Source organism: Monodelphis domestica, chromosome 2, assembly GCF_027887165.1.
Source record: "Monodelphis domestica isolate mMonDom1 chromosome 2, mMonDom1.pri, whole genome shotgun sequence".
Classification (NCBI taxonomy): domain Eukaryota; kingdom Metazoa; phylum Chordata; class Mammalia; order Didelphimorphia; family Didelphidae; genus Monodelphis; species Monodelphis domestica.
The window spans coordinates 258,626,987-258,645,266 of NC_077228.1; the positions used below are offsets into that span (position 1 = coordinate 258,626,987).

Consider the following 18,280-nt stretch of genomic DNA (forward strand, 5'->3'; position numbering starts at 1 on the left):
AATACTAGGGGACTTCTGAGGGATGAAGTTCAAAGGTTCAAAATTTCCATTTATACATCATTTTGCTTGTAGGGTGTGTGTGTCTGTGTGTATGATATATATATAAATAAATTAGGTCTCCCTATCTCATGCAGGCTGGAAATGCAACACATGGACCCAGTACTCTACTGATTGGCATAGGAGTTCTCCTTTTAAAAATTAGATTGTTTGTCTACCTAATTTATTTGTTTTTTCTTCAAATTTTAAAAAAAGTCTTAATTTTACTTATTAATTTTAAAAGTTTTTTACTTTCAGTTTTAATCTCTTTAATTCTCAGAATTTCTTATGCTTTTTGTTTAGTTGGGAAGTTTTTATTTATTTTTGCTTTAGGTTAAAATAACCCTGGAGTCAGGAATCTGTTCAAATTCTGCCCCAGATTTGTACCAGATGTATTATCCTGTGGAAGCCACTTAACCTCTCTTAGGCTCCATTTCCTCACCTGTAAAATGAGGACAATAATAGCACCAACTTCACAGGGTTGTTGTAAGAATCATATGAGGTAGGAGCAAGTCACTTAACCCCCATTGCCTAGCCCTTACCACTCGTGTGTGTGTGTGTGTGTGTGTGTGTGTGTGTGTGTGTGTGTGTGTAGTTGGGGAAAGGGGGATAGCCAGGTGGCTCAGTGGATAGAGAGCTAAACCTAAAGACTGGAGGTCCTCAGTTCAAATCTGGCCTCAGACACTTCATATTTGGTGGGGTAACTAGTTAGCACAATGCATAGAGTGCCAGGCCTGGAGTTGAAAGGAACTGGGTTCTCAAATTGTGCCTATTTCCTAGCTATGTGACCCTGAGCAAGTCACTTAACCTCAATTGCTTAGCCCTTGCTGCTCTTCTGTCTTAGAATTGATGCTAAGATAGAAGGTAAGGGTTTGTTGTTGTTGTTTTTTTAATTCAGTGCCCTGTGAGAGGAACAGAGAGAAGACCAGTGAGGCTCAAGGGCTAAGTGAGAAAAGAGAATAATGACATCCAATGAAGCTGGAAAGATGGGTTGGAGCCAGGATATATCAGTCTTTAAAAGTTAAATAGCAAAGTCTCTATTTTATCCTAGAGGCAATAGAAATCACTGGAATTGATTTGAATTGGAGAATTCATGGTCACATCTACATTTAAGGAAAATCCATTTGGCAGCAGAAATCAGGGAAAAGTAGTGCCATAAAAAAACACAGAGAAGAGAAAGCATTCAGGTGGAAAGGTCTTATCAACAGTGTCAAAATGCAGCCGAGAGGTCAAGAAGGATGAAGACTGAGGAAAGAACACCAGACATGGCATTAAGAGATCATGGAGGCACAGAGATAGCGTCACACCTGGAGATAAGAAGTCTTGGTTCAAATAGGGCCTCAGACATTTTCTAGCTGTGTGACCCTGGATAAATCACTGAATCCCAATAGCCTACCCCTTACAATTCTTTTGCCTTGGAACCAATACTCAGTGTTAATTCTACAATAGAACATAAGGGTTATAAGGGAGAAGGAGAGAGATTTGATGACAATTTCAGGAAGGCCAGATTGCAAAGGGTTGAGAAATTAAAAGAGTGGAAGTGAAGGATGCTTCAAGGAATTTGATGGAGAAAAAGAGGAGAGAGACAGGATGATAGCTTGAGGGAATGGTAAAGCCTAATGTAACCTTCATTAGGTTATGGTTTTTTTTTTTTTTCAAAAAGATAAAAGAGCTTGGGTATATTCAAAGCAGGTAGGAAACCAGTTGACAGAGAAAGATGAAAGATTCTAAAAAGGACAGGAATAATTGAAGATTCAATCTTCTATAGAAGATGGGAAGCAACGGAAACAAGTACTCATGTAGAGAGGTTGATCATGGTCACCTCTTTGTTAGGAATTGGGGCAAATAAAAGGCCGGAAGGCTGTGTCAAGTGGTTTTAAGGTAAAGAGAAAGACTCTTTGTGAATGTACACTTATGAATCTTTTGTGTTTTAAGCATTTCTTAGCAGGAAAATAAATAGCTGTCCTATACCTGATATATATTGTACAACAAATGTCTTTCTGTTCCTTTTTGATCCTAGATAGGAGTCAATTCTAAACTTTGAGTGATTTTTCCCCAACTATAAAATTATTTTCCCTTAACTTTAAGTGATTTCTGGGCTGAGGTTATAAAGAGCCAGAGAGTACAAGAAAAAGAATTACTTATTTTAGAGGTTAGGCTCTCCCAGGACTGAATATAGCTTTCACATCTTCCCCACAGTTGGTGCCCTTTAGCAGGAGAGAGCAGCCTTAGCCTCCCTAGACCCATCACCAGTCTGCTGTTTTATCTGTGTGACATTCTTTCCCTCTTCAGCATTCTGATATAGGTCAGAATTCTTCCTTGCCTCTTCAGATCCTTTTTCTTCTTGGGTTTTTGTGTTGTTTTTTTTTTGGTGGTGGTGGTAGATTTGTTTGTTTGTTTTTTAGTAACTGTTGTCAAAGTAATCTTAATATCAATTCTAAGACAGAAGAGCAGCAAGAGCTAGGCAGTTAGGGTTAAGTAATTTGCCCAGGGTCACACAGCTAATAAGTATCTGAGGTCTGCTTTTGAACTCATGAAGATGAGTCTTCCAGATTACAAACCCAGTGCCCTATCCACTGCGCCACCTAGCTGTCTCCTCTTTCAGGAGGAAGATCAGCATGTACTTTGAAGAGTGGCATAAATAGCAAGTGATGAAAGTGTCCTGGAAGAGGGTTTAGTCAACATTGTCAAATGCTGCACAGATATAAAAAAATATGAGTACTAAGAAAAGGCCATATGATTTATCAAATGCAAAAATGTATTATAGAATCACTGAAAAAAAGTCAAACATCCAAAACCTAGAGGGAATTGATAGAATCTATAATCTATAAGAGCCATTCTCTGATAGACAAATAGTCAAAAGGTTGTAAACAGTTTTTAAAAGAAGAAATATAAACTATCAATAACCACATGAGAAAGTCTTCAGAATCATAAATAATTAGAGAAATGCAAATTTAAACAATTCTGAGATATCACCTCATCCATAAAATTGACAAAGATAGGGAAAAAATGGAAAAAGTCAATGTTGAAGGAGCTGAGAAGAGACATGCACACTAATTCACTGCTGATAAACCTGTGGATTGATACAGTCATTCTAGAAAACAATTCGAAATGATATGAGAAATTCCACTAAGTTGTTCAGTCCAAGTAATTCAGTAAGACCATTACTGAATATATATCCCCAAGGAAGACAACAAGAGAAAAAGTCTTTTATGAGCCATAATGTTTCTACCAACACTATTTGTAATTTGGGGGGTGGGAGGAGAGGGAAAGAGGAAGCATATGTCCAAATATGGGAAAACAAATTGTGTTATAAAGGTAATGGAATATAATTGTGCTGGAAGGAATGGTGACTATAGAGACCTCAGAGAAACATGAGAAGACTTGAATGAACTAATGCAGTAGAGAAAATAGAACCAAAAGAATAGTATTACCCATCTACAAAGGGCAGCTAAATGGTATAGTGGATAGCATATTGAGCCTGGAGTCAGGAAGACCCGAGTTCCTTTTTGACCTCAGGCACTAGCTATGTGACCTTGGGTGCCACTTAACTGGAGAAAGACATGGAAAAACCACTCCAGTATCTCTGCCAAGAAACCACCAAAATGGGGTTACAAAGAGTTAGACAACTGAACACCCAAAGATTCAAATGAAAAAAAAAAATTAAAAGGAGACAACATTTGAACCCAGGTCTTCCTGACCTAAAAAAAAACCCAGCATTGTCTAAATGTCCATGCCACCACCTCCATAAGACAATAAGACACCTAAAATACAATGGATGATCTTGGTTCCAAAGTAAAAAAATCAAAGCGAAGCACACAGCCTTTCTACAAAAATCACAACATCCTGCCTGTGCAATTATGTATATTAAAAGATTTTGCTTAACTCTTGAATAGAAAGGTGCAACTGGGGCAGGAGAAAAGTGTCTGTTGTGGCAAAACAAAATGTATCCTCTCAAGAAATTTTATCACCTAAAGTGTTTTGCTACCCTGTGGTCTGCAGACTTCTGAGGCAAAGCCCCCCAAGGGGCTGATCTAGGAATCTACACTTGTGAATTCCTGTGAGTGTGTACTCCCTAGCTGTGTATTTCTGCCTTCCCATGTATGTCTTTATGAGTATTACCTAGGGGAAGTTATCTCAGTAAGCAAATTTAGGAATTTGTGTGTTTATCACCTGGGTACACGTATTTATATCAATTTTGGCTGTGGTGTCTTTGTATCTAGTGGAAAAATAAGTGTGTGCACACTTGTGTTTCTGTGTCTGCTTTACAGAATATATAAAATGTTTTGGGGGACTGGGCCAACAGAGTCCCACCCAAATCTGTGTGTGCATGTGGATATGTTGTGAAGGGGGAAGGGGGAGAAAAGTGGGGCGGTGCCACTGTGCTGTGCATCTATCTGACCCTAGGTGTTTCTCTTTGGTCATCTCTTAGTGGGGTGGTGTCTCTGGTGTGTATTTATCCCATCTTTCCCTTGCTTTTCTTCTTGTCAGTCTAGGCCCCCTCAAACAGCCCAGTCCCTGTCCTGGACCCCTCCTCTCCACCGAAGGCCTGTTGCTGGGTTCCAGGTTGCCGTAGTGACAGTTGCCAAGTCCCTGAGGCTGATAGCCAGCGATTGGGGCTGAGGCGGTAGGCTCCATCAGAGTGGGAGGTGGAAGGAGGCTTCCCATTGTATAAAGAAGGGGATGTTGCCATGGTAACATCTCCCCCCACCCCCATGAGTCAGGGTCCATCCCCTCAGAATCCCTCTCTCCAAGCTGCTAAAAAGGGGGTGGGGGTAGGATTGGCAAGAGCTTAGAGGAAAGGATGCTTTGGTCCAGAGTAAATTCAAAATGCAAACTTAGGTATCTGGTCCCCCCACCCACCCAGGCACTAATTGTGCCCTCACAGCCCTCCTCCCTCAGACACCTGGAAGCAGAAGAGCCCTTTCTTGAGTTAGGGATTGGGGGAGAAGAATTGTCAGGGGCAAGGGTCCCACAGAGGAGAGGGAAGAGGGTTATAACATCCAGGCAGATGGGAAACTGAGAGGGAACTCAGTTTTGAGGGAGGGATGGAGAGGGTAGAGGTCATGACCCTTGCCAGGCCTCTTTAGTGATGCCCCTGATGGCTGCTATTGTACAGGAGAATAGAACCAGAATTTCAGGGGCTGATGCCTGGTGTCCTCAGAGGAATAGAGTCTGGGAGAAGAGAGTAGAAAAGCCAGAAGCTGGGGAGTCAGACCTGTCAGCTCTTGAGTGGCATTCACAATTGGCTAGCTCCTTCAGGGGTCATCCAGTCCCACCCCATACCTTTAGAAAACTTTATCTTCCAGGGTGATCTAATACTTTCATTCCCTCTCAGAAACACACACACACACACACACACACACACACACACACACACACACACACACACACACACACACACACACCTATTAGTAAGAGGCCAGACAGGACAGAACTTTTACCTACATGGACATACTTGATTATACACCCCACATTTTTATCTGCCTTTCTCTTGACTCTACAGCCTTTTTTTTTTTTTGGTGTGTGCCTTTCACTCTATATTTTCCAATATGACTTTAAAATCTTTCACACACGAAGCAACGTGTTGGTCTTCTAAGCCATTTTAAGATGTTTCAGATAGTGGCTCCCATAGCAACCTCAGACCTTTTCCCCACCTTTAGATGAAGAGCAAGTTCTGCTTTTATATCACATCAGTCTAACATCTCATTGTCACACTCCTCATGCACACCACAATTCACCTTTTCAAACCTTTCTTCCCATTTCATTTCCCCTTGAAGCTTTCACCCCAGACCGAGTTTAGAAGTCACTCTGACCACGAACTTCTCCTCTATTAGCCCCATTCCATTCATCCTCCAGTCTTCTCTTCTGCTTTTGTATTTTTTTATTCTTTTTTCTTTTGTTGTTCAAATTTCCCTTTTACAGTAAAACTATTGAGGTGACAGCCATACCCAGCTGCCTCCTCCATGGCAATGTCAACTTCCTGTTCCCTGGGGGAAGGGACTAAAAAAAAAACCAGGAAGGAACTGGGAGCTGCAGAACCAGAGAGGTGACTTAGTCTCCAATGCAACGGCCAAGGCAGCCATCTTGACTGGTGACTAGGGGAATCATTATTATCAAGAGTCACCATCTTGTTAGCCAAGGTTCACTCTGGAAGTGGGCTGAGAAGAAACTGAAGCAGCACCCAATTGAGATGGTTGTACTGGAGAGCAGGATGAGGTCTAAGCTAGTAACTATGACAGCATCTGCAGTTGCCAAGGGCTGCTGTGGGCTGAACCAGTTGGGAGGACACCATTTCTGTTACTAAGGAAGAAACTGTGTTGGTTGGGAAGGGAATGGGTAGGAAAATGGAGGGTACCATGAGCCAAAGCAGCCATGTTGGTGTGGGGCTGGGAAGGGCACATTTTGCTTGTTAGGGCAGTCCTGTTGGTTGGTAATTCGAAGGAGGAATGAGGGCAAGCTGAAACTCGTCTGTGGTAGCAATAGATAGGCATTATTTTAGTTGCCACAAACAGTAAGTAGATGGAGTTTGGCTGAAGGGGATTCTGGGATAATGGTACCAACACCACCTTCACTGCCACCTCTCATTAAAGCACACCCCTGGTCCCCTTCCCCACCTGCCTCCCCCACCCCCTTCTCCTCCTAGTTAACTCCAACTTCCTCCTGAATTAGGAGGCTCCATCCAACCTCCCTCCTTAGAGGAAACACTGTCCACCTCCCACCCACCCAGCTTATGTCACTTCCAGTTCTAGCCACACTTCCTGCATTGGAAACGTCCCTTCTCATCCTGGTTGAAGGCACTTCCTATTCCAAGTGCATTGCTTCCTGCCAATTCAGGGAACATTTCTGTTCAGGCCTTGTCAATGCCCATCAAGGCAGGTCCCTTTCTTGTCTGTTCCAGCAGAGGCCCATTCAGTGCGGTGCCAGGCTTTGATGCTTCCTTTCCAAGACAGTTCCTTTCTTGCCCTGGCAACAATCATTTCCCACCCAGCCCTAGCCACTTCAAAGGCAAAATGGGTCACTTCCTCCAAAGGCAGAGTCACCATTTTGCCCAGTTGTCCTCACTGGCTGAAGGGAATAGAGGATTTGAGGGAGTAGGCATTGGGGGAGGGGAGAAGACTCTGCTGTCTGCCCCTAAACTGGGCTGGAGACTGGGTCCTTCTCCTTAAGGCCCCAAATCTTTGGAGGGCTGTAGGGGGAGTTCTCAGTGTGAGAGGTTAAAGGATAGAGAAGGAGCAAGATTAAAGACTTTCCCCACCCGCAGGAGAGGGGGGAAAAGGACTTGAAAGGGTAGAAAGAATAGGGATAGAAGGGGATTAGAAAGGGAGAGAAGTGAGGGATAGCAGAGACAGGCACAAAGAGATTGAGAAAAGACTAACAGGAAAAGAAACTATACAACAGAGGAGACAAAGACATCCAATGCCAGAGACTTGAGATTCTGCCCCCACCAAGAGGGCAAGGTGAGCACCAACAGAATTGATACCAAGGCAGAGAAGCCTATTGTCTCTACCTCTCTCCTCACTGCAGCCAGGCAGAAGGCAGGACCACAAACTGGAGAGTAGGAAATGGCTTATTGGGAGTGGGGGTTGGGGGGGGAGAAATTTGATAGGATGGTCTTTTAAGGGGTCCTGGAAACTTGGGGAGATGGTCGGAAGAATGAAGGGGCAGCAGATCAGGATTCCAAGAGAAAGTACTGGGGAAGAAGGAATTCCCTCAAACCACAATTGAGACTGCAGGGCATCCCTGGGATGTCTCTGGGAAACCCAGGTTGTGTGAGTGTGTATGGGGGCTCTCACACCTTGTAGTAGATGTTTGGAGGGCTCTGAGGTGGCCCATCTTGCACGATGTATACAGGGTGTCCATAGTCACCACTCACCTTCTCATAGTGGGGACAGAAGGGGGGATCTGTAGCCCCACTACCCCTCAGAGGGATCCCCAACTCTCCAGGCTCAGTATCTCGGTGACCTACTCCTCCTGCTCCCCCACCCCCAAGCCCCACAGATCCTCCCCTCCCCAAAGAGCCTGGCCCAGGATGTCGGCTCTCTGAAGGCTTGGCCCGCCGTCTTCGCCAACACATGGCTCCCCCTGCCCCTGCCACACCCAGGAGGAGCAGGGCTAGTCCCCCAGCTGCCCCAGCCACTGCTGGTATGCTAGGGGGAGGAAGAGGGCCCTCTGTACCCCGGGAAGTTGCATTACTGGAGGAATCACCTGAGAGAAAGGAAGAATAGGAGGCTCTGAGGGAAGAACTGAGATACCTGGCCACCCAAGCACAGGGACTTCCAAAAGAGATTTCCCTGCCAGTCTTCAATCCCCTGTGGGACTCCGGTATCTTGATTTTTCAATCTCATGCTTCCCACCCCCTTTGCTTCCACTCAGAACCCAGGTGTCCAACCGCTCAGTTCTCTGCCATAGGTCCTCCCCCCTTGTCTGACAGCACTAATTAAAGCCATGACTTGGCTAATTAGCCCTAATTAAGCCTTTTCCTCATTTAGCTTCCTTCCCCCTCCTACCTTCAGTCCCTCCCCTTCCCTCCCCTCCTTCAAAAGCTGTCTCTATCTCCACAGAGAGAAATTAAGGGAGAGTAAGAATAGTATTGCCTTTAGGGGAAAGAATGTGGGGGAGTGGAGTATGACCCAGAGTCATACCTGACATATTCTCTTTGCTGGGGTCTAGGCGGTGTGCTGCGCCTCGGTCCTTCTCTATTGGCATTTGAGAGACAGGTTTTCGAGGAGCTGTCCCTCCTCGTGGACCTGGCAAAGAGGCCAAAAATGTCTGAGCATTCAAACCCTATTCCACTTGGGAATCCTTTGCTGGCCTTCTGATCTTCTCAGAACTCCAAATGTCTTAGCCTCTTTCTTACTTGTCCAGCCCACCCCAGTCAGCCTCCACTTACTCTGTCCCACACGGAGAAGTACCCTCATCCCCCTGGTCAGGCAGACACCACCCTGAAGACTCTCCAGGCCTTCTCGGGTCCCATCTGATGTGGCTACAAGAGAAAACAGGGAAAAGGTTGTTACCCAATGGCCTGGATCCTAAATCAGCCAATCAAATCCATTCCATCTTAAATTCCTTCCATTTGGCAGTAGTTAGTAGAGAAATACATCTCTATCCTGCCTCAGGACCTACCTGCAACCAACTCATGCCCATCAGCCCATTCCCTTCCCCAAATGCACCCTTGCTCAAGTTATCTCCTCCCCATTTCCCCAACCCCAGTACCAATGATGTAGTAGTCATGGTGTGAACGGAACTCATGTCCCCACAGGTTGGGGCTGTACTCCTGGAACTTGATGGTGAATCGGAGATCAACGTCAGGTCTGTCACAGGTCAGGAGCAGGTTAGGAGAGGGAGGGGCCTCACAGCGCCGGCCCTGGGCTCCTCCAACCAGGTACAACTTGTAGAACTCATAGTCTGGGGATGAGTGTGGGCCAGGGGGCCTGGCCCGAGGACATAACAGGTCCAGTCGGTCCCCAATCTGGGGGTAGAGCACATAGCCACCTTCTGCTTGGAACCTGAACAGAAAAAAGAGGGTCCAGGAGCTAAGTCCTCAGACTGCTCCAACTTCCCTCAAAAACCCAACCTTCCCAGGTGTCAGTTCTTGCTTCCTGACTGCTAAGCCAAAAATTATATACTAATAGATCTAATATACTGGCCCCTAATGGGAATAGGGACTAAAAAGAAAAGCTGGGGAGAAAGGAGTGGATGAACAGTTGGATTCATTACCCCTCAATATGTCCAGATGTATTTTACTCAATACTCTTCCCCCCACCAAACTATACACACTCTGCCTTCCAAGCTCCATCACCTGGCCTGTTGTCATAGTAACAGGATGCCAGTTGCCAAGGAGCTGGCCTCTCTGGAGTCATGGGGCCCACCCCTCACTGGTGACTTAATCATTGTAGTCCATGGCAACCAAGCGTGAGGTCACAGCATCCACCCCAAACCCTAATGCCATAAGACATTCACAGTGACATCATTGCCTTCCAAGGTGACCTCACACATTCTCAAGGTAACTCCAGCAACATCAGAGCATGGAAAGAGATGGGCATGGAAGGGGGGATTTCTTCCCATCAATGCCAGCCCAATGATATCATAGTGGTTGCCATGGCAATGTGATCAGAGGGAAATAAAGCTAGCACTGGAGATGGGACCAGTTTGGGGCCAGAGATCTGGGCCCCTAATGAGAACCAGAGCTAGGGAATTGAATGCCTAAGTCCATTCCCTAGCTTCTGTCCCCTCTCATCCCAGACTTTAATTTCCTTGAAAAAAATAACTCTAAAGCTTTAATAGCCACCTCCCTGCTGGGGGGAATAATACTGGCCCTAGAATGAGATTCATGACTGACTTCAATCCTGGTCCTCATGTACCCAGGCATATGATCCTCCATTCCCTAAAACAAACCATCTATACCCATCCGTATTCTCTGCATCAATGACAGAAACAGGATCAAGGAACTTGTTCTGTGTTTTCCTCTTCCTTTTCTTTACTGGCCAACTCAGGAGGTAGACCTACAGGACTCCCTTACTCCCTTACTCCTATCAGAAAGCCCTGTAAGTCTGATCTACATACTTACTGCTGTATGCTATAGCTAGTGTGTAGGTTAGGAACTACTTTCCAGGAAGTTAACTATGTGGCTCAACCTCCTCTATACATTGGAAACAGGAACAGGAGAAGAGCTGAAGAAGTTCCTATGTCCCTATAAAAAGATTCTAACTATCCCCCTCCCCCTTATTTAGCTCTACCAGTGATGGAGGGAGTAGAGCTGAGCAGGGAAGCTCTGAAATTCTACCCAAAGGAGTGTAATGAGGATGGGATACTATTAAGCCCACAGGAAAGGTGAGAGAAGGGAGTACAGTAAAAGAGGCTCTGACATCTCCTTGATTTGCCATCTGGGGAAGGATATAGTTTTCAAAACAATCCTTGGCTAGGGAAGGGGTAGTCCTAAACTGAGGCAAAGGGATAAATGACCTGTCTGTCCTGTTTTGCTTGAGAGACCCTCTTACGCTTAGCCCTCTTCTCTTGATAAAACAGGGAGAGGCAATGATCCAAGAGGGGTATGGCTAAGCCTACCCAAAGAGGGTAGGAGAAAGACCTCAGGGTGGGGTGGGGCTTCCCACCATGAAGAGATCCATAAGGTAGAGAGGCCTGCAGAGGGGTAAAGCCACATGTTGAAAGGAAACACAGAATAACCAATGGAAGCTGACCCACTAGTCAGAGCTCCTTCAACACTACATTTTATCCAACCATGCTGCCTACAGAGAAAAGGCACCCAGTATATCTGATTATGTCTGACAACTGAATGGACCAGATACTCCTTAGTCCAGCCCAGTCCTCTCAAACAAGTCAGTCACAAATCCAGACACCCCAACTTGCTCCTACCTAAACCCAGTCCATCTCTCCTCCCCCTGAACTTTTTATCCCTTTCCTCTATGGGGTCTTACAAACTTTGAACATCCTACTGCTGCTTCCTCTCCCCTCTCCCTAACTCTCTTATCTCAGATCACCAACACCCAGATCTCTTGTCTGGGGCTCAAACATCTAGTTTCTCAGCTTTCAAATGGCATCTTTCTAATTGCACTGGGGACCACAGAACTCTATCTTGCCCAAGATCTCTTCACCCAGATGTCCAGTTCTCCCAAAGTCCATAATCCTCTGAATGAACACTTCTCTGCTGTGGTAGTGGTGGTGGTGGTGGCTCCCTAACCCCCCAAACCTCCCCACCCACCCAGCTCACCTCTTATTCGCCGAGTTCCAGTAGACAGGTTCCAGGCTAAGACCCGACACCAGCCCCAAGAGGCCCAGCAGCAGCCCCCCGACTCTCACGCCCCCCAGCCCAGGATGGTGGGCCCCCATTACCCCCCCTGCCAAGGCCTGGGGGGGTGGAGGCACCAACTTCCCCCAAAGCCACACACAGCCTGGGCTATCCCACAGGGGTCTCAGTCTCTGACCTATACTGCTCAGGCTTCCCCGTTTCCCCTTAGATTGCTTGCCCCACCTCCGATTTCCCCCTATCCTACTCTTCTCCAACCCCCTTCCTTACAATGCTTAACCCCACAAGATTCCAGGCCCCCCCCAATCCGCCTGCAGATTCTATACACACATGCACGCACACATAGACAAACAGACACATACAGACACATACAGACACACGCGCGCACACACACACACACACACACACACACCCCTGCCCACACTTCAGCAACCCGGGATTTTCGAGGGGGCCTAGTGAGGGGCTGGGGGAGGCTGAGGGAGTGGGGGGCCAGGCAGAGAAGGCATGGGGGTGCCGGAGAGAGGGAGAGCCAAAGCTGGGAATGGAGCAGGAGCCCTAGCCTAGCTGGGGACTGAGGGCAGCAGGCTAGGGGAGGAGACTAGAGTCCAGAGCCCAGGAGGGGGGAGTTAAAGGAGAGGCGGAGAGAGGGAGGGATGAAGGGAAAAACTGGATCTGGAGTTAGAGGAGGCAGGATCCCACACCCCACTCCCCGACACAACACCCACACCTCCCACCAGAGCTGGCTTCAACCCCGCCCAACTCTTTCTTGCTCTCTCTTTGTCTCTCTTAGGCGACTTTCTTTTTCCTTCTCTGGTCTCTGTCCTTCTCCTCTTACTCTCAACAACTTGAACCTTGCTGCCTCCTCCAGCTGGTTTGAAAAGAACCTAGCTCCTAGCTGGAACCTAGCCCTCCTTAACACTCCCCCCCTCCCATCCTAGCCCCCCAACTGAGCTTGCTTCAGTCTTTAAGCATCCTCCCCACAATCCCCCAAACCCCACAATCAGTTTCACTAGCATGTAAGCAGTGCCTAGTTAATTTTTGTTTGTTTTTAATCATCATCTAGTGGACAAATTATGGGAGAAGAGGAAGAATCAGAGACCCAGAAACCTGTAGCTAGGGAAGGTAGCAAAAGGAAATGAATTTAGAGTAGGGAGAACCACTGCCAATTACAGCTTTCCAGGGAAGGGAGACCCAATGTGGTAGGGAAGAACAAGATCTGGGTTCTAATTCTGCTGCAGAAAATTTTACCCTGCAAGTTGCAACAGCTTTTACAACAGCCACTTATTAGCAACGGGATCTTGGTCAGGTCATTTAACTTGATTTCTTTTCCTCACCTATAAAGTAGAACTATACCAGCCCTACCTACCTCCCAGGGTTGTCATAAGGAGTAAATGAAACTATGTATAGAAAACCACAATAGGAGCTGAAGTTCTGTGTGGCTAGGATAAGGTGGGGAGAAGAAACTTTCATTTCTATGTATAAAATATGAGAAAGCCCAAAACATTTCCTCCAAGACCTTTAACAAAGACTTAGGGAGGAGGGAGAGGAATGGGACTAAAATGACTTCAAGAGCCCAATCAGCTAAAGTGAAACCTGGAATTAGACTGCAGCTAACTTGAGAGGATAAAAATCGAACAGATCTAATGGGAGGAAAAGAGAGGGGGGAGATGGAAGAAAGAGAATAGGAATAGCAAGGATAGGGGTCCTCCTCCTCCCTCTTTATCACCAGTGGTCTTAGTTCACTCTAGTCTATCCAGTTTCAGTTGCTATCTCCCATTAGATTGGTAAATCCTAGAGGGAAAGAAACATGTCTTCCTCTCTCTCCCCAAGCAACGAATGAAGAATAAGATCTGACTTGAGTCTTCAATTTAGGAGTTTATGGAGAAGGGAAATAAAGGGGGTGGGGAACATATTCCAGTGCAGAGAGATGGAAACCTCTCCAACCCTTCTTCCTAGTGTGTGGAAGAATGTGAATCCCAAGACTGACTGCCTGAACTTGAAAAACCAGGATAGGACCCAATTATTGGGTTAATGAATTAGGTATTTGCATGAGCCCTGTATACAGTGTGAATATTGATCCTCTTTTAATATTTGTCCATCATCTTTATTTTTCCATGGCCGAGAGAGAGAGAGAGAGAGAGAGAGAGAGAGAGAGAGAGAGAGAGAGAGAGAGAGAGAGAGAGAGAGAGAGAGAGGAAACAATTTCAAAACTCACCCCCCTTCCCCAACTTAAGACTGGGATCGAAGCCCAGCTCAGTGCTTGAAAGAATTAATGGTCATCAGTACATAGGAGCGCTTGTTTGTCTCATCATAATCTCACTTACATCCAGAGACACACATGCCTCCCTCCCCCCAGCATCAAGACAATCACATACACAATCACAGAGACCTGCCTCATCAATTCAGTCACACTGGCACAGACCCCTGTGGGGCTACATAGCAGAGCTCTACCTCGGACAGACAATGCTAGGGAGCAAAACCTGAAGACACACCCCCTTCAGTTTACCAGGTTGCCAGGCAACTGTGGGAACAATGACTGGAAACCCCACCCACACTTAAGAGTGACCTCCCCTGAGCTCTGCTTTGGATTGGCTCCCATCCCTTATCCCTCCCAGATCCAGGCACAACTTGACAGAGCCCACTAAGCTTAGGGGTAAAACTAGGCACCCTCCTCCCAAAAAAAACACAGCACTCAGGGTGTCTAGGAAAACCTTTTATACAACCCCACATTCTCCCTCCCCTGGACCATCTTCTTTCCCCATTTCTTTGCAGTCAGGAGTTTCTAGATCTGAAGCACCCCCACACCACCACAGCTGGAGGCGAAAGTCAGGATGGGCATGGCTCAGAGAGAGCAGGGGAACCCCCTTCGCCTGCCCTTCTTCATCCTCACTGTTTGTCGGCTCAGGGAAAACACGCTGGCCAGAGGATGTGGCCAGCAGAGGCATGCTTGGGTGGAGACTGTTGGGGAAGGAGGGAAAGAGGGATGTTAGAGCCCCAGGTCCTGGGTTCTCCCTGTTCTACCCTGGCTGCTCCTCTCCCAAAGTAGCTGCCTTTGACTCATTAGCCTCTCCTCATAATGTTCCTCCTTAATTTCCCTATTACTATTGACATACCACCATGCACTTACCCAGGCTCACAACCTAGGAATCTTCCTCAATATTATCCAATCTGTTTTCAAGTCTTGTTGATTTTATCACTGTAACATCTCTCCAGTAAGTCCCCTTCTCCTGACCCTACCACCAACTTGTTGCAGTCCGGTTGATCTGCCTACCTCAAGCCTCTCCTCAATCTAACCTAAACTGCTCTCATCTGTCAAATTCATTTTCCTAAAGCATAAATGTAACCAATATAACCATGTCACCCCTACCCATTCCCTATTACCTTCTGGATCATTCAAAGCCAGAGGATTTTACAACCTAGCTTCCTCTTACCTTTCCAGTCTTAACACTCCCCTAATACATACTCTGCAATTCAGTGACACTGACTTCCTTGCTGTTCTTTGCATGATACAGTCCATTTTTCTGACATCTCTCATTAATTCTGCCCTCCTGGCTTCAAGTCCTAGCTAAAAACCTACCTTCTAAAGTCTTTTTCAATCCCCCTTAATGCTAGGGCCTTCTATTTATTGATAATTTCCATCTACTCTGCATATAATTTGTACATAATTGTTTTCATGTTCTATCTCCCACTAGACTATAAGCATCTTGAGAGCACTCAGAACAGTGCCAGATTCCTAACAGGTGCTTAATGTTTATTGACTAACTCCAAATTCCCCACAACTCCCCAAGGAATCTAGGTCTCCTACCTAATGCCATTTGTGCAGTCCTTCTGAGGCAGAAAACTCATCAGTGGCTCCAGCTGTGTTTCCCCAGCCCTATTGATGTCCCATACAGACACAATGCCATCAGTGCTGCCACTTGCTAGAAACTGTCCTGTCCTGTGGAAAAGGATAGAATCACATCAAACTTCACAAGTTCTCGTTACCCAGCTGGCTAGGTTCCTCCCAGGCACCACCCATCCATGGAGACCCACATAGTTTCCTTCAGGAGATGGGGGAAAAGGGCCCCTTAGATGCTTAGAAAGGGAGGGGCTACTCACGGGTCCAGGTCAAAGTAGATACGCTGATTAGTAGAGATTTCTCGGGTCAAGGACAAAAGAAGGTGGCCTGGCTGCCGGAGATCCCAACACAGGAGCTCAGTGTCCTAGGGTGAAGCTAAGCCATTTAGTGAATTCAAATCTCCAAATCTACTCCCCACCTCCAGCCCCCTCACTCCCTTCCCTCCCAGTAAAAATGGGATGACTCATTTATGTAAAACCCACCCACCCTACCCCCATGCATCTAACTCCCACCTTTCGGGCCCCTGAGAAGAGACGGTTGCCATCAGGATGGAAGCAAAGGTGGGTGATGCCCCCATGATGCCCCGAAAACAGAGCAAGAGCAGAACCATCATCCTGGGAATACAGACCAAGGGAGCAGCCATAGGAGCCACAGGCATAGAGAGGTTGGGTTGGGCTGAATGCGATGCATGAAATGATCCCACTCTGGCCCTGTTTTTTGGCTAATGTTGGAAAGAGTGAAAGAGGGTAAGATGAAAACATAAGCATCTTTTCAAACTCTTCTAACTCCTAAGTATCTCAGGAACTGGGTTTCTCCCCCACCCCATTTCTCTACAGGGAGCCCAAATATCCATCTATTAAAATCACCAAGTAATCATTCAGTGGCATTATGCTAGCTGGGTATTGAGGATACAAATTAGAGAGCAAAACAGTCCCCTGCCCTCAAGAACTTTATATTCTAATAGATGATAAAACATGTATATGACATTTTAAAAAGATATGTAAAAAGTAAGATAATAAAGGTATCCTTAGAGGGAAAATACTAGCAGTTGGAAAGGAGGGAGGGAAGGAAGGAGGGTAAGGAGGAGAAGGAAAGCTTCCTGCAGAAGGTGGCATTACAGTCGAGTCCTAAAGGAAACCAAGGATTCCAGAAAGCAGGAGGGAGGAAAGCATTTCAGGCACGGAGGACAGAGAATACCTTTAAAGGCACAGAGATGGGAAATGGAGCATCATGGGTGAGGAACAGCATCTAGGCCAATCCGGCTGAACCAAAAGAGCAAATGTAGGGAAATATGGGAGAAGACTGGAAAGGGGTCAGGCAGGTTGTGAAGAGCTTTGAATGCCAGACAGAGGAGTTTCTATTTGAACCTGGAGAACTGAGAAAAGGCCATTAGATTTGGCAATAAAAGACTACTGATATTTGGAGAGCACTCTCTCAGTCAAGCCAATGTTTACACAATGTTTACTTTAAGATCTGCAAAGCACCTACAACCCTATGAGATAGGTGCTATTATTCCCATTTTGTAGATGAGGAAACTGAGGCTGAGGTTAAGAGGCTTGCTCAGTGTCACACAGTAAGTCTCTGAGGAAGGATTCAAATGCAGGTGTGTTCTGACTCCAGGTCTAGCACTATATCCACAGCTATCTAATAATGATGAATGAGCAGCCTGAAGAAGGTTTAGATGAAGAGAAGCAGTGGCACCAAGTACAGAAGGAGACATATATGATACTTATCTGTGGTAGTGTCCGGTGATACCCTCTAGTGACAGGGGAGATGTGTGTTTGTAAACAGGGAAAAGAATGAAAAGGTAGGAAAAGACTGGGGGAAGTGGGGATGACAATGAGGGCAATCTACTAAAAAAGACAGGATGGGATGGGGTCAAGAATATTCTTTATCTTGGCAATGGGAGAGGCCAGCTATTCATCAGAGCCTGAACTAAAGGAGATAGTAGGGGATGACACCAGGATAAGAGAGAGCTCACAGCAAAGAGCCTGAATTTCCTCAGTAAGGTATGAGCTCACATCACAGAAGGGAAAGACAGGGAGACTTGAGAAGAGATTTGGAATAGCAGATATGGTGAGTGAATAGAGGATCAATTAGGGAGGATATGAATTACTACCTTGTGCAGTAAGGACACAGCTAAGACTAGATAACAAATTTATAGTGGACCCAGTCAATACAAGTCTGTCTGCTCTGTTTTTCCCAGTTCCTTCGACCTCCTGAAGGACCCAGGTGTATAATCATCAGTTCCATCCTTCCTTTCAACCTGTAGCCTCCCCCCTACCCAGGATACAGAGCTGAGAGGGTTCATAAGAAAGAGACTCAAGCTTTCTGAGGAAGAGCCCTGAGAAAGTCCCATTAAAATCCTGTTTGGGAGGAGGGTTTGGGAACATTGCTAAGAATTGATAACTAAGCTGCTTTGATCCTCACCAAATGTGGGTCGTGTTTCAAATTGTCTACCAGGTCGGGATGTAGAGAAGATCCGTACAGTTCTATTGAAGCCACAAAAGAGCTTTGAGCCATCAGGGGAGAAACAAAGAGAATGGGCTGCAGTCAACTCATCCTGAGGTAGAGATGGGAGAGAAAGAAAGATGGTCACTGGAAATTGAAATACCAGACACCTAGATCCCCAATGCAAT

At 46.1% G+C, this 18,280-nt stretch overlaps 2 protein-coding genes and 1 long non-coding RNA gene across 6 annotated transcripts in view; 1 reads left to right on the forward strand and 2 right to left on the reverse strand.

Annotated features, from left to right (window-relative positions):
* Positions 1-5,902: 5,902 nt before the first annotated feature.
* On the reverse strand, positions 5,903-12,448 carry EFNB3 (ephrin B3). Its single transcript, XM_003340324.3, has 5 exons — positions 11,768-12,448; positions 9,253-9,545; positions 8,930-9,022; positions 8,682-8,786; positions 5,903-8,244 (listed from the first exon to the last, which is right to left on the reverse strand). The coding sequence occupies exons 1-5, from the start codon at positions 11,884-11,886 to the stop codon at positions 7,829-7,831; spliced, it is 1,026 nt and encodes a 341-aa protein (XP_003340372.2). The 5' UTR covers positions 11,887-12,448; the 3' UTR covers positions 5,903-7,828.
* Positions 7,369-18,236, forward strand: LOC130457290 (uncharacterized). The gene is made up of 3 exons (XR_008916479.1): positions 7,369-7,496; positions 9,299-9,421; positions 18,105-18,236. It is a non-coding gene; the product is annotated as an uncharacterized LOC130457290 (long non-coding RNA).
* Positions 14,504-18,280, reverse strand: part of WRAP53 (WD repeat containing antisense to TP53) — a 34,654-nt gene continuing 30,877 nt past the window's right edge. For all 4 annotated transcript variants that reach the window (XM_056817583.1, XM_056817582.1, XM_056817585.1 and 1 more), the window contains 5 exons: positions 18,072-18,204; positions 16,154-16,362; positions 15,902-16,005; positions 15,609-15,740; positions 14,504-14,761 (listed from right to left, as the gene is read on the reverse strand). In XM_056817583.1, coding sequence (XP_056673561.1) covers positions 14,518-14,761; positions 15,609-15,740; positions 15,902-16,005; positions 16,154-16,362; positions 18,072-18,204 — 822 coding nt within the window. In that variant the 3' untranslated portion in view covers positions 14,504-14,517. The remainder of the gene's footprint in view (positions 14,762-15,608; positions 15,741-15,901; positions 16,006-16,153; positions 16,363-18,071; positions 18,205-18,280) is intronic.

Coding starts and splice junctions, on each gene's coding strand:
- EFNB3 (XM_003340324.3), bottom strand. CDS start 11,886: ATGGGGGCCCACCATCCTGGGCTGGGGGGCGTGAGAGTCGGGGGGCTG. Junction 8,787..8,929: donor ACTTCTCCGTGTGGGACAGA/GTAAGTGGAGGC, acceptor CCTCTTTGCCAG/GTCCACGAGGAGGGACAGCT. Junction 8,245..8,681: donor CAGCAAAGAGAATATGTCAG/GTATGACTCTGG, acceptor CCTTTCTCTCAG/GTGATTCCTCCAGTAATGCA.